The sequence below is a fragment of the Salvia hispanica genome, chromosome 3 (assembly GCF_029641045.1).
Source record: "Salvia hispanica isolate PSC_SH4W2 chromosome 3, Shi_PSC_v1, whole genome shotgun sequence".
Taxonomy (NCBI): Eukaryota; Viridiplantae; Streptophyta; class Magnoliopsida; order Lamiales; family Lamiaceae; genus Salvia; species Salvia hispanica.
The window spans coordinates 51581920-51605183 of NC_142694.1; the positions used below are offsets into that span (position 1 = coordinate 51581920).

The 23264-nt window shown below is 34.2% G+C and overlaps 3 protein-coding genes across 4 annotated transcripts; 1 reads left to right on the forward strand and 2 right to left on the reverse strand.

The window, feature by feature from the left end:
* Positions 1 to 5224: 5224 nt before the first annotated feature.
* Positions 5225 to 12327, reverse strand: LOC125214505 (nucleolar-like protein). Of its 2 annotated transcripts, none has more exons than XM_048115556.2 (14): positions 11998 to 12327; positions 11747 to 11881; positions 11327 to 11486; positions 10292 to 10353; positions 9425 to 9484; positions 9091 to 9303; positions 8719 to 8847; positions 7836 to 8513; positions 7553 to 7745; positions 7227 to 7420; positions 6461 to 6562; positions 6208 to 6347; positions 5798 to 6070; positions 5225 to 5724 (listed from the first exon to the last, which is right to left on the reverse strand). In XM_048115556.2, the coding sequence occupies exons 1-14, from the start codon at positions 12220 to 12222 to the stop codon at positions 5460 to 5462; spliced, it is 2829 nt and encodes a 942-aa protein (XP_047971513.1). In that variant the 5' UTR covers positions 12223 to 12327; the 3' UTR covers positions 5225 to 5459. The 2 variants fall into 2 exon arrangements, with proteins under 2 accessions (XP_047971513.1, XP_047971512.1); XM_048115555.2 differs by having other exon boundaries at positions 10292 to 10356.
* Positions 12328 to 14720: 2393 nt separating this feature from the next.
* LOC125210327 (uncharacterized) lies at positions 14721 to 16273 on the forward strand. Its single transcript, XM_048109884.2, has 5 exons — positions 14721 to 14804; positions 14855 to 14923; positions 15073 to 15409; positions 15546 to 15655; positions 16212 to 16273. The coding sequence occupies exons 1-5, from the start codon at positions 14721 to 14723 to the stop codon at positions 16230 to 16232; spliced, it is 621 nt and encodes a 206-aa protein (XP_047965841.1). The 3' UTR covers positions 16233 to 16273.
* Positions 16274 to 16491: 218 nt separating this feature from the next.
* LOC125209020 (agamous-like MADS-box protein AP1) lies at positions 16492 to 20773 on the reverse strand. Its single transcript, XM_048108592.2, has 8 exons — positions 20445 to 20773; positions 18714 to 18792; positions 17862 to 17926; positions 17670 to 17769; positions 17539 to 17580; positions 17138 to 17179; positions 16912 to 17054; positions 16492 to 16814 (listed from the first exon to the last, which is right to left on the reverse strand). The coding sequence occupies exons 1-8, from the start codon at positions 20627 to 20629 to the stop codon at positions 16715 to 16717; spliced, it is 756 nt and encodes a 251-aa protein (XP_047964549.1). The 5' UTR covers positions 20630 to 20773; the 3' UTR covers positions 16492 to 16714.
* Between the last annotated feature and the right edge of the window lie 2491 nt (positions 20774 to 23264).

A 23264-nucleotide genomic window follows, 5' to 3' on the forward strand; every position in this document is an offset into this window, starting at 1 on the left:
TTTATTAATTAAAAATATAATCCTTATGACGTTATTTCACTATTAGATCTTCTAATTTAATAGCTAAAATTAAGTCGTAATTTGAGATAGACTAATTAGTTACCAATGGATAAGTCCGGGAGTTTGTTGATCGTATTTTGAAATTAATAAATTACTAGAAAACATGCACCTAGAGAAGATCAATCGGCTCACTGGAAAGTGGGCAATTACAACAGAGTTTGGTTGTGTAGTTTAACAAGCAAACAATCAAGCTTTTCATCTTCTCCCGAATTCCCACACTAGCATGAAAATTGCTCCTTTTCTCGCTTGTATAAATAAAAGCCTATGCACAGTCCCTAAATCAATTACTCACAAAATTCCCAACGCATTAATTTATGGGTGCTGCCATATCTGTAGCGGCGGTGGCTGCCGCAGGCGTGGCTGCCTTGCGATCCGGAGGTGTGGCCGGCCTCACCGCCTATGCCCTTAAAAAGCTAGCGGACTTGGCGGTCGACCTCCTTGGTTCCAAGATAAGAGCCGTAACCACTGCCAGTGGCGGATCCAGGGGGGTGCAGGAGGGGGCGGTCGCCCCTTCCCGGCGGCCAAGAGCGTCGAATGTTCATAAAGGATTGACCGGAAAAAGCCATAATATATCGTCCCCTCCGCAAAAAAAATTGAGGAAGAAGAAATCCTGTGTCTGATGTTAGCTATCAATTAGGGTTTTGGGGTTGAGATTAATTTTCACCTTAATCTTTCTCACTCCCTTCAAAATCCTTCTTTTGTAATAGCCTTTTAATCTAAGCTATCTGTTTGCTGATTTTAATCTGAAAGAAATGGTGTTGTGTTGTCCAACACTAGTTTAATGATATTTTACTTTGTTTTATGAATTTATTCAAAGCATTTTCGTATCTCTATTCATAACCATTACTCCATAATTCATGTTTGTGCGGGTAGTAGGTGATGTTGATCCTTAATAGTATGCTACTACTAAGATTTTAACATATAAATTAAAGATTAACGTCATTTAAACACATAAGGAATTGACTAAACTGAAACACGAATAAAATTTTCAGCATGATTTATGTTAACATCAAAGTTGAAATATTTTATATGAGTTATGTATTTATCCTAATTAATTATGCTGATTCAAACGAGCTAGCTTTTATTGGCATTATTCATATGCTGCAAACAGTTTGTTTCTCTAAAATTAATTTGTCCTAGTTCAGAACCTGCACTACAATTTGGCCCCAATAAATATTCAGGCTTCAAACTCTAGTCTCTAACTATTTTGTTTTGATTAAATTAGTATTAGTAGTATTATAAACGTAGTTTCAACGATTATTTTATACTTCCAGTTATTTAATTTCTTAGGAAGTACTCCCTTGTCTAGATCTCTCATTTTCTTTTTATTTATCTCATCTAAGTTCCTCATTCATCATTACTATAAATTAAAATATAAAGTCTAGTTCCTCTTTTCGCACAAATAAAGTTTCATAAATCTTTGGTCTAAAAAATACCTCCTATGTCCCACATAATTTTACCCAGTATTTCATTTTGGATCGTCCCACATAATTTTATCCATTTCATTTGATCATTTTTGGCAGTGGACCTCATATTCCACTAACTCATTCCTACTTACATTTTAATATAAAACTAATACTTTAAAAGTAGAACTCACATCCTACCAACTATTTCAACTGACTTTCCATTACATTTTTTAAACCCGTGCCGAATCAAAGTGTGTAAAATTATGTGGGACGGAGGGAGTAGAACATTTTTCATAAGATGGAGAGACTATGTCGAAAATACGATTTTGCACACCAATGGAAGGAAACATAGACCATCTGTATTCTATTCTCTATACTAGACTACTGCATCATGAATGCTCTACTTTTAATTTGCATCGGTTAAAGCACTTATTTAAATTTTTATGTGACTTGGTGGAGTACTCCTACTTTTTATTGTATTTGAAAACATATTATTGGAAATTTGGAAATTACAATAGAATTTTCAATATTTTTCTAAATGAATAATGAATTCAAGTTATCCCCTCCCTTTATATAGGGTGAAAAAAAATCTTAGCATATCTTGTATGATTACATAAAAGATGTTATAAACATATAATCTTCTGTTTTTTTAATTCATACCAACAGTCCGCTAATTAATTGTGTGCAGTTAAAAAGTCGAGTTTCAATTCAAAATTAAGCAATTAATGCCTCCATTATATTCAGTTTATATCACGAATAAATAAATGGATTAATGAGACATTTCCGGCTCTATAAATAGCCTCTCCCCACTTCAGCATTTCATTATCAACTAAGTAGATTACTTTTCAGCAGTATCATAGTCATGGCATTCCAATCTGGTAGTGGAAATAGCTCATCATCGAAGCAGAAGCAGACGGTTGACGATGAAGGAGCGATGTCTGCCCTGAAGGCTGTAGGGGTCGCTGTTGGTGTTGCCGCCGTGGCGCTGTGGGCCATCTCAAGCTTGTTTGGTAGTAGTTCTGAGGAAAAGATGATGAAGGCTCCAGGAAAAAATTATTCGATTCCGAGGAAGGATTTCGATAGACATCCTGCTGAATGGTTCCGTAACAATCGCTCCTAATTAATTATCATGTGTGGTCGAGATTAATTTTCAGCTTAATGGTTGCTTATCATTATCAGTATCCTACTTATGTGTCTTTCATTGTCATCTTAAGTTTCATCTATAATTAATCACATCTTATTGTCTAATTTAATCTCTTTGTTTTTATGGATTGTATGTTTGCTAATTCCGAAACATGACCAGTGAGCGATCAAATTACTACTACCATTTGCATAACTAGTATATTTATATTAAAGAACATCTCTATCTCTTCTGAATTTGGTGCTATTTATCTTTGCTACCAATTAGCACCCTAAATATACGAAACATATACGTTTAATATTTGACAAACCTTGGAAATTCGACCAGATGTCTTCATTTTCGTATTAGATTCAATTATTATTCTCTAAATCTTTGTAGCATTATATTTACCATATGTTAGTATATAAAATCTTGTTTCTATACATTTCCTACTTAATTGTAAATATAGAGAAATTAGGACTATAATTTTAATGATAAATATAAAATAATTAAAAAAATATTGTCACATCATTTGTAATGTAACGTGGGGTTAATTACACTCAAAAAAAATAAGGACGTTACCAATGTTTTAAATTAGTACAAAAAATTTTAAGCTCACGTGAATGGGAAAAAAAAGTTTCATTTGTGTGCTAAGTTAATTCATTCTGTTATATGACAAAATGTTTAATGTGGTTCAAATCTTGTTAAGATTCAAATAGTTTAACTCTGAAAGATAATTTGACAAAAATCAAATATTTTCGAAGGATAATGTAAAATTGTAAATACTTATAGGGAGGTGATTAATTGCTAACTAATTAACAATCTAAAATTGAGACTAATTTTTAACCATTAGATTAAAAGATCTTGTGGTTGATATAATGCTAAGTGTAATATATTTTAAATTTAAATAATTATTAATTAAATTAAAAGCGTATTAATCTCAAATCCTATATGTAGTAATTATAACTAACTACTTTCTCTCTACTCAAAATCATCTTAAATCTTTAAATTTACGTAACTCTCTCAATTTAAATTATTTTTTCGCAAAAAATATATCAAATTAAAGATAATTTAATAAGGATTCCAACGAGATCTCAATTGCATATGTTCCGACGATGTTCGGGTGATGAAATTTGATAAATTATATTTCAATTTTCGTACATATTGATAAGCAACTTTTAGCAACAAATGCAACAAAAAATCTCAATATATTGTAGGCAAAATCTCAAATATTATGCATGTCCAATCTCAATAAAAATGTGTTGATATTTTCTTGTCCTTGTATTGATATTCTAATGTCATATTGTTGATATTTGTAATACACAATGTTGATATCAAAAAACACCCACAGAAATTATCATATGATAACATAATGACTATATTACCCTTTTGTTGATATTTTGTCTACTATTTTATTGAGATTTGTGAGCTTTAATCTCATCCACTCATTTTAAAATCCAAAGGTGGAGATTTAGTCTTAATTTTGGATTAGGGTGCTATAAGCATTAAAATAGGACTCAATACTTATATACTGCAGATATAGGGAGAGTGTTATATTGCTAACTCAATACCTAATTGTTAACTACAACTAAATAATAGCCATTAGATATTCAAATTAAGGGCCTAGATCATCAACCAAGAAATATCAATACGATCAACAAAAAACGTCAATAAAGCCATAGAATTAATTTCATAAAATATCAATAGGGGTATTAATGTCAATTAACTACATGTTTAGTTATAACTAACTTTTAAAAGAAATCCCAAAACTTTAAATTCATATAACATATATCAAATTAAAGATAATTTTATAAGGATTCCAATGATATCATATATGCATATGTTCCGACGTCAAAATTTGAAAAAAAATTCAAAAAATTTTCAATTTTTTCGTAAAGCAGAAATGTCAACATACTATATAAAATATGTCAATATAATACATGTAGAATGTCAATATAAGCAATGGGTTAACATTCTTAAAGCATCGTGTTGACATTCTCAAAGCATTATGTTGATATTTCCGAAACACTATATTGACATTTTCATCTAAAACCCTAATTTGGCATTTTTTTTTTATCTTTTTTTATTTTATTAATAAAAATAAAAATTAAATGTGGCAAATTGTAGACCACAAGTTTTCTAAAATCCTATGGCCTTAAATTAGTTATAGTTAGCAATTAAATGATGATTTAGCAATTGATCACTCCCCTATAGCTAATTGTAGATTCGTAATACAATCAAGCTTGCAATGTACTCATTTATTTCTCATTTAGTATAAACATATCCTAGTACAATGTTACGCACACATATAAGCATTTGCAACGACGGACTCTTTTATCATGCCACCACAGAATGGGTCGAGCAAAAGCTTATGCGCCGTCCCCCCGAACTTGTATATCATTACTTAGTCTTCTGTTTGAATAATTACGTTGGCCAGATCACAGTTGGCTTGTACTGGATTTTGCTTTTATCTTAGTTTTATTTTCTTTATTTTTTCAATTTTGTTTTATAATTGTTGAATATAATTAATATAATAAGAATATAAATTCACAATATATCCACTATTTTTTGTTAAATAAAGAATGTTGTAAAAAGTGCTGACACATTAAGTGGCTGGCAAAATTGTAGATGGCTTAAATTGGCATAGAACATGTCTATTAACTTTTTTTTATAGATCAGAAAACCAACTATCCATGAAATAAGAAGAATTATGGGTACAATAACACAAACTACAACAGATAAAAATTAAACTAAATCAAAAACTTCATCCATGAATCTGTACAGATGGGATGAAGCAAGCACCTGTAGAGCATCCATCTGGTCTTCAAACAATTAAAAGATAAAAATTACCAGAACAGACAGGGTTGTCATCTTCATCGTCTTCTCTTCTTATTTTTCCCCAACTGGCCAGACTTGAATGCATGCTCCTGTTCTTGGAGGAAAGCTCTATACTTTCCATACACCTCAGTTTTTTCTTCCTGCATTCGCGCCTTCTCCCGTTCCTTCACCTCAAACAAGAAGTGGTTATCTTTCCTTAGTTCACGCACAGCACCTCTCGCCTCCTGCTGCAGTTGTTTCTTCAGCTTCTTCCTCTCCACTCGCTCCCGATCTGGATCATAATCTCTTCCCTTCACAAAGCTGCCACATTTCCACAATCCCACCATCAGCCACTTAAAAAAACTTAATCTACTTGTAAGGGAAACTGACTTACTTGTCCTCAAACTTTGGAATGGCTGTTTTGATAACCTTCTGCTTTCGGATTCTCAGAGGCAGTCGCAGCGACTGGTACTCCTCAGATTTGGTCTCGATAAGCTGTGCAACATCTTTGAATTCTTTCTTCAATGCATCCGGTATCAGATCTTCTTCTGCCAGTCCGTGTAATATTTTTGCCATTGGCAAAAATATCTCCGGGAATGACTTGAATCCCTCGTAAATGTCCACAAATCCTTTAAGGTTCCTAATTATTGCACAAAGTATGCTCGCCCTGCACATATATACAAACAAACAATTGCAATCTATGATAATTAACATCCTCACCTGATATCTATCAATTAAATAACCCAAAATAATCTATTATCAAGCTTGTGATAACAAAAATATGAACTTTTAAAAAATTCTTACCTGAATTTGTCCGAGGTAAAATAAGGAGAATCATCTGGCAAGTCCATTAGTGTTAGAAAATCCAAAGAGTTAATCTCTTCAACTTGTCCTTGCATATGGAGTAATGACCTTAGAGCCTTTAATTCCATAAGATGGCATAACTGTGTCAATAACAACATTAAGTCATTGTCATCCAAATTCCAGGCACCTTAACTATAACCAAATAAGTGAAGGCAAAACCACATTTAAGTGCTACCGAGTTGTGAAGAAAAACCTGAGAAGCTTCGTATCTTTGTCTGTTAGTTAGAGCTGCCATTAACATAGTCTGCAAGAATGTAATAGCCTCAGGGCAGAACTTTTGGGATTGTCTACTGACCTGCAACAGTTTGCCATTGTAAGTACAGTATGAAAGAGAAAGTTACAGAGAGAGACAGAGGGGGAGAGACATTAAACTTCAAAAACTCATATGCGCTAGGAATCAATTCTCACTTCACTGGAAATGCAATATTGATAAAACCATTTGCAAGAAAAGATTTTCAGGGAAAAAATGCTGATATTTGCACCTGTAGAAATGTATGTTCACTATTTCTCAACAAACATAAATCTATATGAAGTTAAAAAATCACAGTTATTATTGACCACTGAGTTGAAGCTGGAAAAGATAAGAAATAGAAAAGAAAAAATAATAAATCAAGGTAATCTATTTATTTATTCCGAAAGAAAAGCCACACAATCAAATTCAATTAGACCCGGGTCATTTATTCCGAAAGAAAAGCCACACAATCAAATTCAATTAAACCCGGGTTATAAAAGTCGTGTATGGGGCACATGGTAGAGAAGGGAAAGGAGAGTGGACGAACAAAATTCTACAGCACATTTGCCCAATTTAAACTATCAGTCCCAGAAATGTGCCACTTAGGCACTACAAAATGCTTTAATTTCTGGAAATGCATTATGTACTGGAAGAGTTAAAGAAACCTCCAAACTCGAGCAGCATGGAGAAAATTATGTATGAATAAAAGTCAAAAGGATGATCTCACAGATAGCAATAAAGAGCACAAGAAGGAGCCAATCGCAATATCTCGGCCAGAAGTTATCGGACACCGCATAAGGTATTCAGAAATCAACAGGATAGCAGGAGTCATAACAGCATGGCGGAAATCAGAGCATGGAAAAATCATAGACCACAGCCTCATGAGGAAAAGTGTCTTGAGAGATGGCCAACAATTATTTCCTGTCATGGAAAAAAGTGTTAAGAGGTAGATTAATAACAATAAGAGTCCACACATCAGCAGATGATCCCCAAAGATGTAACAGCTAAAAAGGTTTTTTTTAATGTAACATTTTTATGGGCGATGCAACCAACCTGTATTCTTAATATCCTGACAGAACAGGGTACGGGTACGAAGCAACCTCTGACGAGCACAAATGGCTGCAAAGTACGGGATCTCGGTACTCATTTCCATTAGCGGCTTGACGAGCAAATTAAGTAACTTGAAATTTAGTGGCTTTGTGCTTGCTAAAACAGCAAAGTATTGCAACAATACGCCATAGAACACCTGGAATCCAATTCAATCGATATATTACAGAAAAATACAGTATAATTTCAAGAATAATAATAACACAACCAGGCAACACACATATCATACCTGCATCTTTTTCCGATTCTCGGCAGCAACAGCAATAGCATTATATGTTCGAATCCTCCTGATAGCTTCCACAACTTGATCATCAGAAAGATCTTTCAGTAAGGCACTAAATTCTTCAAAATTTTTTGGAGCTTCAATTGTGTATGGAAGCTCCCCTTTCTTATGCACATCCTCTTTAAGAATCGTTTTCACTCCGAGAGCACCTGCATCATTATTTTGATTTCCCTTGGTTTTTAATATCTTCTTCTGGTTTTCCACGATAACTTTTTTACCAGTAGCATCATCACTGCCATTGTCTTCTTCTTCATCCTCCGAATCAATTTGTTCTTCATCACTCTGTTCCCAGTCCTTGAGAGACTGAGCCTTTTCATCTTCACCACTGCTCTCTTCTGATCCTTCTTCCTCCTCCTCATCATCATCTTCCTCGTTATCATCATCTTCTTCATCTCCAGAAGTTGGAGCATCTTCCGTCTCAGGATCAGTAACACCATCTTTTTTAAGTAAGTCATCAATCCAGACAGCTTTAGTCTTTGGAATGGCTTCAGAAAAGGAATCACCAAGATCATCCCCAGATATATGACTAATCTGTTTTGAAGCTTCACCGTCATCATCTTCAAAATTCTCAGCATCTTCATCGCTGGAATCATCACCAGCAGCCATCCTTTTCCTACGTTCTTCCTGAACAATGATTAATACTCAAGTGAGCTTTCCAGGTATTGTTATATGTGCATCCACTGGAAAGCTGCTTCTTGCAAGTTCTATTGGAGTTATGCAAAAATCCCAAGGATGCAAATATGGTTCCAATGTGTAGCTTTATGCACTTTCTCCAAATTTGTATACTATTTCCAGTTAGTTAGGTGAAAGAAGTACTCAAGAGTTGTACCTCCAACTGCTCTAGACGCTCCTTCTCTTCTTGTGCCAGCTCTTCAGGTGCCTTTGTCCTGTCCGATGGCCGAGCCCTCATATCAAGTGCCATTTCACCCACCAGTTTGTCATAGTGATCAGGTTTTTCCTATAATGACCAATTAGTCTCCAAACCATCAAAATCATCCTGTGCGACTAAAGCATGGAAATACTAAGATACATAGGCTGTTGAAAATCATATTTAAAAAAATAAGTAAAACAGAGACAAGCTCTATCTTCAACTTTCAGTAAATGAACCAGATGGGCTACTTCAATACAAATAGCAGACATAAGGCATGGGATCCAGTATAGACGATGTAAGAGAATAAAATAATTTAAGATAGAAGTGTACATGCTGAGTGGAGACTTTGTTATACATTCTAGGTGCCTCCTCTTCCTTTGCATTATCATTTGAGTTTCTGCTGTTTACAAGAGCATTGAGAGCACTCATCTTGTTTGGTTGTGTCAATGACAAGAGGGCCTCTGACTGAACTAAAGAAGCAAAATCCTTGTCCAATTGCTCGGTAAACTGTTCACTTTCTTCCTTTTCCTTTGCTTTTTGAGCCTGGTAATTGTAAGGTGCAAAAACAAACAAACCAACACACACAGGGAACACCAGAAAAGGGTCAGTTAGAAAGCTTCACCAATAGTGATATTCAAAGTTCATAACAAATGCGAGCTGCAACCTTGAAAAATTTGCTTTTGAATATAATATCCTCCATCACTTCCTTCTTGGTCTTAGGCCTCTGCATTAAAAATGTCACTTAATTAGAAGCAGCAGTGTAAGTGTAACTAGGACCTAATGCATTCAGCACTGCTAAATTGCTAATGATCACATTCCAAATATGGGAAAAAAATTCAGCAAATGTTCAGACAGCAGAAAAGAAAATCTTAAAACTGGTGCTTCCTTTTCTCCACAACTAAACATGATTCCTTTGATCCCTATTGCATATCCAGAAACAAATGAAACAGGAAAAAGGAGTTGGTTTCCCCTAAAAAATAGGACTACAAAACGAATACAGGCTAACACAGACATTATGCTCAATGTTAAATATATGAGCCACTAACAAGTAATATGAAGCAAACTCCACAGCTCCAAACCAGAACCCCCCCCCCCCCTCTTGATACCCACCATCTTCCTCAAGTCTTTACATGATTAACAAACTTGAATAAAAGAATGGGGAAAGAGTAAAGGACATGCCTGTTCCTGTCAATGATAATATCCTGAACTTAGTTCAAAACATTCTGCATAACAACAAATACTAACACACTAAGTTTTTATGGACTCAACTCTGAGATGACCCCCCCCCCCCCCACACCAAAAAAAGGGCAATTCGTATATGCAATTTTTAATAAAGACAGAACAGGAACAAAATGGATATTTGGAAATAATGCGAATTCCAACAGCAACCATTAAACTAACAAAAAAAATGAAATGCATGTAGATGGGATTAGAAAAACTATTAGATGACACAAAACAAACAATCATACTACGAATCTAAGATAAAACAATAGGATAAGCAATGTATCCAGTGCTTAAAACATAATCTCACATTTTGTTCTTCAGCAGATCCTGAAACTGGTTCACCTTCTGCCTCATGGGAATCAAATTGTCCTTCTGGTCAGAAATAGTCTGTTAAGTGCAAAAATAAAGGAATACGTAGATCCTGGTTTATGGAATATTTGAATAAAGTTTTTTTGAAGCATATTCTCCATATTAGACTCAAAATTAGACATCTTTCTCAAATTGATCAAACCAAGGGGAGTTGTTTTAACAGCACCATTTTAAAATTTGACACAACTAATATAACCAAGCATCGGACAAAGTGCCATATCATTTGCAAGTACCAATGGAGCCAGGAAAGGAACAAATGGATCAAGAAAGCATTGAAGAGGTTTTTCATGAAACATTAATTTAGAACAGAATATCGCATAGGAAACATGCATGATGATCCCAGTGCAAGATTATGATCTTCAAACAAAGAGATATATGCTTAAGAACCCAAGCAAGCTAATAAGACTTTGCCATCAATGCCATGGACTCATAAGTACAACTCAAAATATACTGGATATCGTCCTTTGAGAATAGAATACTGATGCTCCTGAGTTGCACAGTTTCCACCCAAAATATAATCATATTATTAAGGAGTATATTACAATCTGAATATTCCAGAATTTTTACAGAGAATATTTTCAAAATATAATTGAATTCAGCTGGGCAACTTTCTTTCTCAGAATGGTGACAAGAGAATAATAATATGTATGATACCATATTATATGAAAAATACTCGTTTTTCCTTATAACCTACTCATTTTTCCTTACAACCTAAAGACATCTGCTATATACAGTAAAACGTGGTTTAGAATCTTAATGCTTCATTTGGATCCCATCAACAATCAGTTTAACAGACATTCATTACTGAAACCCTATATCCAATAAAAGTCAATATTCTAGACCATAATCGGGTCTTCCTCTATTAATAATTATAGTTTATATTAACAATTCATCTGTTTTTCAGATTGGCCCAGAACCTTTTCAGAAGAGAAGACCATAATCTATTTTCTTAGAATCTAAAGACAGTGCTTACTGTTTTGTCCAACTGGTAGATCATCATCATAATCATCCCCGTAAAATGGTTCGTCGTCTTCAAAATCATCCCTTCCTGGGAAGTAACCACCGCCTTGAATCTCAAAGTTGTCTTCCTCACCATCAGAGAGATTGAACTTACTTTTCTTTTTTAATTTCAACTAAAAGACAACCAGTAATAGGTCAGGTTTTAGTAAAGACACAGCAAACCATCAATTCAAACAAAGAAAAAAAAAACTGCGGGACTTGACAATTCGAGTTTCATTTCGCCCCAAAAATTCCTTGTGCTATACTTAGGTATATGCATCCTTTGATTATTGGAATTCCCAAGGTTTGATTTTGAAAGTAATAAGGTGATATTTCTAATCAATCCAACAGGATTTACTTGCACGGACAAAGTAAGAGCTTTCAGGAACTTCACCTGCCGTTCGCGCTGAGACCTCAAAATTGCCTTATCAAACTCCTCAAGTCCTTCATTTTGCTCTCCAATTCGCTTATCCACAAAAGTAGAAGACTTTGTACTTTGCTCATATTCTTTCAGCAGCGTCTTCTGCCTCTGCATTTCAGCTCAAACACCACAAAATTCACACTCAACACATAGCTAGCTTCTCAAGAAATAAGCAGAAACTACACAAGCGCCAACAAGTAAAGAAAGAAAGACGGAAAATGGACCTTCTGGATGGCGAGAGAGCGCGAGAGCCCAATACGGCGTCTTTCTTCATCCTTGCGTTTCTTGCCCAGTATAGTGAATTTTCGCCGCGACCATATGTTCTCAAACGGGTTCTCCTTGGGCCCTTTGATTTTCTTTGAATCTGAATTTAAAGAGCTCAGCTTTTTGTTTATCTTTCCCTTACTTTTCTTCTTCTTCGCACTTCCTGTGCTCGAATTCTTCGCCATCTTCAAATTTTGTTAACCTTTTCTCTCGTAAAACGGAGGTTGATTAAGAATCTGATGAAGCACAGAGATTGTCAAAGAACCGGAAGCTGATTAGGGTTTTAGGAAAAAATTCGTATCTTTAGGGTTTATGATGTTTGGAGAAGAAGACGGTTGATTGGGCCACAATTATGGGCCTATCAGTTGGGCTTCTTTTAACTGGAGAAGGTTTTCACTAATTGATTTATGCGACCATAGTTGAAATGATAAAATGTGTAATTTTTCTCAAAGTACTGTATGTTTTTTAGTTATGAGGACGATTAAATATTTAAATAAATTTTAAAATTTTCAATCAAATTAAACAAAATTTCTTTTAATCTTTTATGGTGATACATATTGTTTATATAAAAAATGCTTTCATGCACAACAATATATCTTCGAAGTCTTAAAGTCGAACCAATCAAACTATGCATTTATTGGTCTACAAAATGAAAGCGGTGTAATTATATTTCGCTATAAAATCACTTTTCACAATGAAAAAAACTTTGATTTTCTACTGCATGGCACGACACAAATTTTATTGTAAGGGTTTGAATAAATAAGAGAGTGGGGGTAAATGAAAATAAAATGATAGAGTTATGGTGTAATAAGTTGGCTTAGTGATAGAGTATAATATATATAAGATCAGAGGTCTACAGTCCTAGTTCACTGTAACTAGTGGCTTACGAAGATTCAAGAGGAACCCCCTCCTCCCCCCCCCCCAAAAAAAAATCTCATACATTTCTACTTAAAATTTCAAATTTAAGTTGTTGCAGATTTGATGGGAAGAGATCTGAAATTTAATTGTAAAAAAGAAATCTTACAACAACTGCCGCACATAGAGTTGGGAAGAATTGAGATGAAATACTAATAAAAAGCTATAAAATTAATATGTATAATAAGTAGTAGTAGCTAGTAATAAAAATTGGAAAAGTGTATATATCTCCTCTTACTACTATCGTATTGTACTTACTTTTTAGTTTTATAAAATGGTAAAAGTTTCAGGATATGAATTATAAAGACATCATCACTAGTCTTTTCATTAAAATAATTATAAAATAATAATTTAAGATTAGTTCCATAAGTTTGATAGCTAAAACTTTGACTAAAATAGTACTAGATTTTATTGAAAAAGGTTTCTCCTCAACCTTCTGCATTCAATTTTATTTCTAAACGGCGGAAACAAACTAAATTTTTATCCACATATATATTTCATACGAGAATCGCAACTATATCTTTAATTGGTGAATTCAGCTGTCGCTATTTTAGCAATACATATACAACTATAACATGAATTGTGGAGTATCACTCTTTTGGTTAAATATGTATTGGATTAATTTTATGTATTAAATATTTATGCATTTTTATAACTATTTTATTGTGATTTATTGACATGATTTATTTATGCGTCTCTGACCGTAACACGGTCAAATCATGTATACATTTGCTCATAAAAAAAAATGAAAGATTATTAATTTTCATAGATGAACTAAAATGAAAGAACATATTGATTGTGGTAGGATGAAGTATAAGTTCTAATGTAATACTCCAAATTAGTCTACATTTTATGAGGCCAAAGCGTTTCATATAAATTAAAAATTCTAGAACATTACTTTTTTATAATTCAAGTGAAAACACTTGCATACCATATCGTTGGAGTAGTAAAAATTGACAGAGAATGAAGATTGAAATCTTATTGAAGTTGGATTGGTTCAATTAAATTAAATATCCGATGAAAAATAAATTGTACTACTAGTATTTACGATATCTAATAGCATAACGATCAGCAACATATAAAAGTAAATATATTAATTTGCAAACAGCTACGCGAGTAATAATACTCCTCTGAATATAGTTTGAGTCATGGGTTCAAATTCAATCCCTTTCCTAAAAGAAATATGAATGAAAAAAGGATCCTAATTACCTATTTTCCCGGTAAAATATCTTCTTTTTGTGAGTACTACAAAAATAAATAAAATAGGTCTCTTGATTTCTTATTCAACCCCATAAAACCTCTCTTCAGTTCAGTAAATTCCTTCGTCAAGAAAAGGTAAACAATCGGTCTAGTTACGTTTTTCACTTGCATAAAATACCTGCTCCCCCCCTTTTTTTTAATGTTTCTTGAATCGTCCATGCATTCGTGTGAACTTAGTAGTTTTTTTTTCTTCATAATTTGAATTTGTGATGACCATCGTTGCTATGGTTCCAAAAAGTTCAATTCTTATCTTGCTGTTCCATAATTTTCTTCTCTAAGAATTTTATTTTTTCATGATCAAATCCGCAATTATCTAATGATCTGATTTTTTTCATAAAAATTCAGGAACATTCCTTTGAATTATAGCAGAATGTTGTTATCTACAATCACTTGCTGGTTGAGCTATAGCTAATTATAATGCTTAATCTGTTGTTTTTTTTAAACATTGTGATTGATAGTTACCCTAATTTATGTTTCCTAAAGGTTTAAAATTTTTTATGCAGAGATCATGGGTGGCTTTTGTAGTTGTTTTCATGTCCCTGGTAGCCACAGTTTTTGTCTTGGGTGCTTATTCAGTAAGCTTAAGAATAAGGTATGGTTAAACCTAATCTCTGGTCATATGCTGTGCTTCTTTCCTGGCAGATTATGAGAGGAAGGGTGTGTTTGAGCTGTATAACTGCTGAAATTGAGCTTGATTTTCGATATCTAGAGGTTGAATAGGCTAATGATGTTGTGGAGAAGAAGAATCTTAATAATGAGGTTGTGAGAGTTTGTGAGCTGTTTATGGGAGAATGATGATCTGCATTAGTAGTTGGTTTCTTGAGGTTATAATGGAAGCTAAACTTATCTCCATTATGCAGCCTAGAGAAAGAAACGACGTCTCTCCACCTAATGAGCGCACAACTTCTACGATTCCTTTGACCACAACACCGGCTGCTAGCAGGCCTAACGACATAGCTGTGAGTGGCATTGCTAGCTCCAGACAACAGGATGCAGAGAGATTGCAGGTTCAGTCCGAACTTGTTCCACAAAGTGATGTGCACGTTGACACAAAATCCAGAGAAGGGCTACGGATATTAATCACCCCCAATCCACTGGAGAAGATTAAATCCTATGTAAAAGCTCTGCCATCTGATTCAGACAGATTCAAATGTGTGTTCCCAGATGACCGGGATGAGTGTCCAACATGTCTTGACGGTATAATCTGTCGGTTTATGAGTTTATCCCTCTCTCTTGTGCACATAGTGGATGGATAAAGCAAGGTTATTTAAATGCACATTCAAAACTGTTACAATCACTTGATTTCATCTTGCTCCTTTGCTTTTTTTAACAGAGTATACCTCTGAAAATCCTAAGATAACGACAAAGTGTAATCATCATTATCACCTCAGCTGTATCTACGAGTGGATGGAGAGAAGTGAAAATTGTCCGGTTTGTGGGAAGGTATTCTTTCTTCTGTCAATCCATCTAGATATAATTGTTGTTGCTTCATGCTTTTCCACATTGATCTCTTCTGATTGAGTAATATTTGAATTTACATTGCTTGATAGTTAGCCCATCTACACTGCAAACAGAGTAACCAGCATTTCCTTTTGAATGTAATAATAACATTAAAAATGAATGTATTTCCCAAATCTCAGAAATAGCAGCTGCTAAAGTGAGAAATATTTGTCACTTTTTGCAATATTATTAAAGAATAGTTGCCATCTTATGAAATATCATCAATGGAAGTTACAATTACACCAAACATTAGGAGCAAAACGGCTTCAGAGTATTATCATTGGTTAAGAATAATAAAAAATATGCATAACTGAGACACCAGATGACAGTGGCTCAAAGGAAAAACATAATCGAAACTAGTATTTGATGATATGTTGTAAATATCGACATGAACCTTTTTCACTTCGAACCTTATTAAGAAGTTATATTTGAACTCTATATAGTGGAATATATACCTTGATCATATCCCCCACTGATTTTTCCCCTTGGTTTTGTCTAGATGATGCTCTTTGACGAATGAAGCTGAACGACAGTCAATCGCATCAATGAATTCCCACAACCATGTTCATGAATACTCTTCATCTCATAGTACATTTCTTGTTTCTGTCGCTCCAAATTTTGTTAATGGATCGTATTCTTGATGGTGATGATCTTCCTATTCTTTCTAACTTCATATGTCAAGTAAGTCAGTATGTGCATATTTTCGATCACATTTTAATTCATTTGTAACTTCACTATAGTTGATGATCAACAATGAATTCAAGTGCCATTTTCACACAGATACAAATTACACACATTTTATTTAACTCAAGAATCCAACAAGTTATTCCTCGGTTTACAGTGGGGCTGTAGAGCATATGTAGGCCCACAAATTTACACACATGAATAACTCATGGTATACACTCAAAATGTAAAACAACTGCAACATACATAAAACATAGCATATTATCCTCACACAGATAACTACTAATTCCCCATGAACAAGTTGAGCTGCGTTGGATTTCACGCAGCAAAGCATCCCAGATGGCATGAGTAGAGTGAATCAAGAGTGAGGTCGAGCTCATTCCTTCTCGCCTCTGATTCTTCGTCGTATGTGCCGCCTCTGCATCAATGACATGTGAGAAGAGGATGGAATTCTAATGCTAAAGTTAGGTAAAGCTGGATTTTGACACAATCTAAACATTGTGTGAGAAACTTACCCCATGTTTAAGGAAGGAAGTCGAGATGCCATGAGGTATTGAGGTTGTGGTGGCGGCAGTGGAGGCAGCGCTGCCGTGTTAGTGGTGGGGTTTCGCTGCTCCCATTGTGCCTGCTGCCCCAATTCCTTTTCCTTGTATTTGATCTATATCATGCAACAGATATACTTATTGGTGATTCCTCACAACAAGAGAGAGAGAGAGAGAGAGAGAGAGAGAGAGAGGTCACCTTCTTTGCTAGCATGCTGTTTTCCTCTTGGATAGCCTTCTCCTGCAACAATTTTAATTAAAAAGAAGCAGCAGAAGAAGTTAGATTAGGCATTGCATAATTAGGATTTAGAAGCATCAACTAAGAGAAAAAGAATCTTATTTTGGACAAAACCCCAAACATTTTAGTTATATATTGTAATCCTTAGGATTAGGATTAGGATTTATTCACTACTATCATCTCATAAATTCAATGAGTTAAAGTCCAACAAATTATATTAACATCTTAACTGTAAGCTGTAAAAGATTATTACAAAATGTAATTACTGATGATCTTCTTAAAGAACTATTGGTGATACTCAACTAAGGTGCACACATATATGAATAAGAAATATATGTAACGTGGATCGGAGAAGGAAAGACCTTCCGCTGCAACTCCGAGATTGAATCAAACAAGAGCTGATTCTGTAGATAATTAAAAACCAATCTCATTAGCGGTTGGAGTTTGCTAAGTAACAGGTTTATATACATATGTATAAATCGATGAACCATACTTTTCTTGATCGGATGGTCTTAAGAGCACTATCAAGTTGTTGCTCCAAGTTCTGCAGATCTTTCACGCTCATCGTGTCCAGATCTTCGCCCATGTAGTGCCTGACCAGTTAGGAATATTTGCAAACACACAAACAAATCAATAATCACAAATTTGCGTGTGAATATTGTATGTTAACTGGCCAGTACTTTACCTGTGATTTCTTTGCAAGAGCTCAATTCTGGCCTTAAGTTTGCTGTGTTCGAGAGTCCAATTAACCTGCAAATGTCACATAAAATTATATATGGCCACCCTTGTTAAATTTATAAAGATCAGGGTACAACGTACATAAGTTTAATTAGCTGACTAATGTTACTAGCAATTAGACTTTGGATATCTGATCTTGTTGCACCCTTTTTCAGCAAGGGTTTGATCAAACCAGTTGATTTAATGGTTGGCTAAAATCGGATGCAATGGTTAACACCCCAACCCAATGTGAGGATCGAGGATAGACAACGTGCACATGCATACTCGTGCACCATCTTCGTGGTCACTTGAGCTAGCCCAAGCTAACAAATTGAACTCCATCGTGGATTTATCATGATTATATTTTGATCTCATTTATTGCAAATAGGTGTGTGATCAAATACTAACTAATTTATAGTAATAACTAATAACTAACATCAATTTTGTATGTTAAAAATATCAACACGAGGACATAAATTTATCAATATTCTTGTGTTGATATTTAAATTTACATGTTGTATTGATGTAATTATGTCTTTGTGTTGATAATTTTAGTACACAGAATTGAAAGTTATTAGTTATTACTGTAAATTAGTTAGCACACTAACGCAACCCCCATCAAATAACTAGTAAAATTAAGTAAGAAAAGTCATTGTAAAGATAAGGAGAAGGGACACTCGAAACTTTTATAAAGTGATCCACACAAAAATTAGGGCTTCATTTGAAAACAGACAAACAGAAACAAGTACTATATTCAAAATTGTTACCTAAATACACCTACTGTAGTTAATTAGGACATTGAATTATAAATATCACTTACAGGCGACTCAGGCTCATTAGCGATTAACTGTCTTTCTGCAAATGAGTATCTTTCATACTTCTCCAAAATCCTGTCCATGCTGTTTCAAATTTCACCAAATTAAAATCAATCAACTAAATAAGAAAGATAAACATGAACTCCTTTATATGCCCATTATGTATAAATAATCCACCAGCAAAGGACACATAAAATGGAGTACTTAATGCCCATTATGTACCTCACATTTATATACTACTATTAGTTTTAAAATGCAAGTAAAATAAGTTAATAAAATGTGAAATCTATTTATCAAAATTTCATAGAAAATGTTCCAAATAAAAAGGACACAGGAAGTATAACATTAATTTTGGTGCCCTAAAAATAATTTGCTCATATAAAAAGAGATAAATACAAAAGGTATTTCAAATTGAGTATGGTACACACAAAGTTTCTAGCATATTTTGTTTAAGACATAAATTTCATGGTCATAGTAGCATAAGTTTAAATGATGTTTTATAAACTTAAAATATTTAATAGCTTAGTCATTTGATGATATTGTTTTTCTTTATCCATGTAAAGATGCCAAAGAAAAAGTTATTGAGTAGCATTTCACCACTCTTATCCACGTCATATTTATTGGGACATAGGAAACTCACAAAGACAAAGTTATTGAACAGGAAAATGTAACAATTCAAACCATCAATGTTCTACTTCACCTCCAATGTCCTCATCAACAAATCCAAAAAATAATCCAGTGTATTTTAAAAAAGTTTTACACAAATACGAAAGATCGACCATTAAAGTTATTATATGACCCTAGCTACCTAGCTTCCTCTCTTGAAAGATCCATCTACTCACATTACTCTTCTAGCTGCTGCAATATCAGATATCCGAAAATTTAATTTAATAAAATAAACCATCAGTCCACCCTCTATTATTACTTAAGTACATGCAGTTTTTTTAAAAGATCGGTATAGCATTAGTGATCTAACATAATTAAGTGAGTAAATAGAAAGATAAATTAAACACAATGGAAAACCGAAATTCTCCAGTCTCGTTTTAATTTCCAAACAAAAGAATGGTAACTGTCCATTTTCTAGCAATTTGAGGAAATCGTCGAATGTCATTTCCAATTCTGAGAGGTTATCAAGCAATACACAAAACAGCAATTCTTCTCTCGCGGCTAGCTAGGTTTTACAAATTTCCTACATCCTCGAAACAAAGCAAAAGGAAGCAGAAATTGTCAGGAAAAGTTGAAGGTATATGGATTAAAATACAGTGAAAACCCCATACGTCAAAACTTGAAGTCGACACGTGTTTGAAATACCATAACACTATGACAAGAAGGGCTAACTCTACACCAAAACTACAGATCCACGCAACCCTTCAATATTCATAACTATAGGACTACTCCAATACTTCATCCTGCAATTATAATCTAGCTCATAATTATCCCAAAATCATTCAAGGACAAGATTATACAATACAAAGGGAGATTAATTGCCTAGAAACGACAGAAGACCTAAAACCTAATTACACACAAAAAAGAAAAAAACACCAGACTAAACCTAAACCTCTCACACAAATCTAATGTTAAAAAATCAAGATCTAAGCTTTTTAGTAGAACAAACATCACAACAAAAACCCTACTTATTCAAAAAATGAAAACCTAAATTCAAGATCTTGAAAACCTAGATAAACAAGGAGAAGAATTAAGAAAATAAATTGAAAAGGAGGAGTTAGGAGAGTTACCAAGAATCAGTAGAGTACTCAAAGAGCTTCCCCTTGTGAGAGAAAACAATCAAAGCGACCTCAGCATCGCAAAGCACAGAGATCTCATGAGCTTTCTTCAGCAAGCCAGCCCTCCTCTTGGAGAAAGTCACCTGTCTGTTGATCTTGTTTTCAATCCTCTTCAGCTGTACCTTCCCTCTACCCATGCTTTCTCTCTCTCTCTCTCTCTCTCTAGACTATCTCTTTGGTCCCAAGGCCTAAAAATGGAAACCCTGAGATCCAGGATATTATAAGTTCAACCCACACGGAAGGAGAAAGTGTTTTATTTTGGAGTTTTAGTCATTTCTCTCTTGGTAAAAAAAGTGAGGTGGAGAGAAGCCCAGGGTTTATCTTATTACAGTTTCTGCTCCCACTTTTTTATTTTTTTTATTTCTTTTTGGGTGAAAAAACGAAATGGTGGTGTTCGTGTTGAATAATTGTAATCGTAAATGGGGCAAATTTAACATGCTGTCTGTGAAAGCGGGTACAGTAGTGGAATGGTGGGATGTGAAATCACAAAACAGCCAATGGGGAAAACCAGGCGGTTTTTTAAGGATTTGCTGTCAAGCTCTCATTGGTTGGAGATCTTTGTCCACTGGTTTATGAGATTACACACTCAAGCCGTACGACTTTGACAGCATTGGCTGGAGGTGTACGGCTCTTCCTACTCTCTCTATGTGCTTTACTGTTGAATGCATTCGGCGCATTTTTATTTTTTGCCGTCTTTTCACCACTATTTCATTACCTGTTTATGACTCTGCTTTGTTGAATTGATTGAGTTGTGGTATTAGGTGTATTAGGCATATTGGTTTGTAATATACATTGCTCAAATTCTAGGTATTTTACACAAATTCTATAAGTAGTTTAATATCACAAATTTTATATTTAATTTGTTATTTTTCATGGCGGATCAATCACTATATCCGACTAACGTACGTACCTTTTTTATCCCGTCACAACTAAATTAACCTACTCCACTTTTTATCCTATGTGCGACGACCTTTAAATGTTGTCTAAATATCACAAACATTTTCTAGTTCTCACAGAATGCCTTATTCATGTCGGGTTGGAAAATAGCACATGGAATGCAATATTTAGGATATTTTAGATCATTTTTAAAATTCGTGGAAAATACCTTCCCTCGTAAAACAAATCGCCATGTTTTTGATTGAGTGTTAATTGATCTCAAATAGGTACTCTCTTCCTTTGTTAAGTAATTCATAGTATTTCTTTTGGGATGTCCCAAAATGAATGAATCATTTTCTTATATGGCCTTTTCTCTTACTTTATCATATACTTTATTCACTATCTTACTTTATTTTCATCCATCTACCTAACAAAACCTCATTTGCTTAAATCATGTGTCGGAACCCTAATTTGGAGATACATAAATCAATAATAAAATTCTAATTAAAAATGAATAAACTCTAACCGAAAACTACTCAAAGCCATACAATAAATGAATAAAATTAATTGTTACTAGTACTCCTATATCATACGGGATAAGTTATGGCAGAAATTTGTGTACTGATTCAACCAGCTAGTTTGACCAATCCCCAATTGGGGTTTATTAATCATTAGTTAAGATATTATTAATTATTTTAGTCGTAAAATTAAGAACACTGAAAAATTATAGCAAAGAAAAATTTATTGTTTATTCGGGGAAGATAAAAGTTATAAATCCTAGATATTAAAAAATACTATAAGTCCTAAAAGTAAAAAGTACAAATCTTATAAAAGTTAAAAAATATAAGCCTAGGTATAATGTTGAATAAAAATGAAAATATTGTGGAATGATATTTAAAGTGTAAAATTTGAATTTTAAAAAAATAATAATAAAATAAGACTTCTGGCCCGGCCCGGCCCGTGCGCCTACAACGCCGATGGACCTCCAGACCAGGCTGCAACGAGGCACGACCTTCAACCGCAGTAGGTTCTCCGATCACGGCTCAGACGCGGCCCAGCACACCTCCACCGTGCCGAGCTCCCAACCGAACCCAGGTGCGGTACGGCCCTCCTCCGGACCTTGCAACGTGGATGCTCTAATGCACAATTGGTAAAAAAAGAGATGAATTGGTAAAGTAATAAAGAGAAAAATTGTAAAATAAGAGAGATGATGAGAAAAATTATTGGAAGTAGTGTTATGGATTGTAGAGTCCACTTTCTAAAATAGAAAGTTTAGAAAGTTTCTATTTCTAAGGGACGAACCATAATTAAAAGTAGTTTCTGTTTTTAACGGATGGAGGTAGTAGTAGTGAATAGTGCATTTTAATGTTTGTGGTCTGGTTTGGGGGCGCAGGATTGTGGAAGTTGTGGCCTGACGTAGAAAATGAGGGGAATGATGAGGTGGAAAGAGACATGGGGCCTGGCTCAGGCCAGAGATATGGATGCTCTTAAAACTCGTACCATTTCAAAAGTTTCTAGAGTAGTATTTTTTTTAAGGATGAATGGACAACAACTAACTTTAAAAAACTCACAAAACATAATTTATAATTTAGGGACCATAAAATGCTTCAGCCTAGAATAGAGATTTCCAAATAAAAAAGAGGTGGTTAAAACTAGGGGTGGATCGATACGACATATCGTATCGAAAATGTTGTATCGTGTTTCGTATCGAAAACATCAATATGAAAGAATTTCATATCATTATCGTATCGATATTTCGATATATCGTAAGATCGATACGATATATCGAAATATCGTTATCGTATCGAATACCTATATATCGAAAAATATAATTTCAAAATTGAAAAATAACACAAAAATTAATAAAACTTCTACACAATAAAATAAATAATATTC

Excerpts from the sequence above, each read along its gene's own strand:
- LOC125210327 (XM_048109884.2), top strand. The coding sequence starts at position 14,721 with ATGGGTGGCTTTTGTAGTTGTTTTCATGTCCCTGGTAGCCACAGTTTT. Across the intron at positions 14,924-15,072 it reads TTGATTTTCGATATCTAGAG|CCTAGAGAAAGAAACGACGT; the intron begins GTTGAATAGGCT and ends TCCATTATGCAG. Across the intron at positions 15,656-16,211 it reads ATTGTCCGGTTTGTGGGAAG|ATGATGCTCTTTGACGAATG; the intron begins GTATTCTTTCTT and ends GGTTTTGTCTAG.
- LOC125214505 (XM_048115555.2), bottom strand. The coding sequence starts at position 12,222 with ATGGCGAAGAATTCGAGCACAGGAAGTGCGAAGAAGAAGAAAAGTAAG. Across the intron at positions 7,421-7,552 it reads TCAGGATATTAAGAATACAG|GAAATAATTGTTGGCCATCT; the intron begins GTTGGTTGCATC and ends TTTCCATGACAG. Across the intron at positions 6,563-7,226 it reads TGTGCTCTTTATTGCTATCT|GTCAGTAGACAATCCCAAAA; the intron begins GTGAGATCATCC and ends AAACTGTTGCAG.
- LOC125209020 (XM_048108592.2), bottom strand. The coding sequence starts at position 20,629 with ATGGGTAGAGGGAAGGTACAGCTGAAGAGGATTGAAAACAAGATCAAC. Across the intron at positions 18,793-20,444 it reads GAGTACTCTACTGATTCTTG|CATGGACAGGATTTTGGAGA; the intron begins GTAACTCTCCTA and ends AATTTGAAACAG. Across the intron at positions 17,581-17,669 it reads AGACCATCCGATCAAGAAAA|AATCAGCTCTTGTTTGATTC; the intron begins GTATGGTTCATC and ends AATTATCTACAG.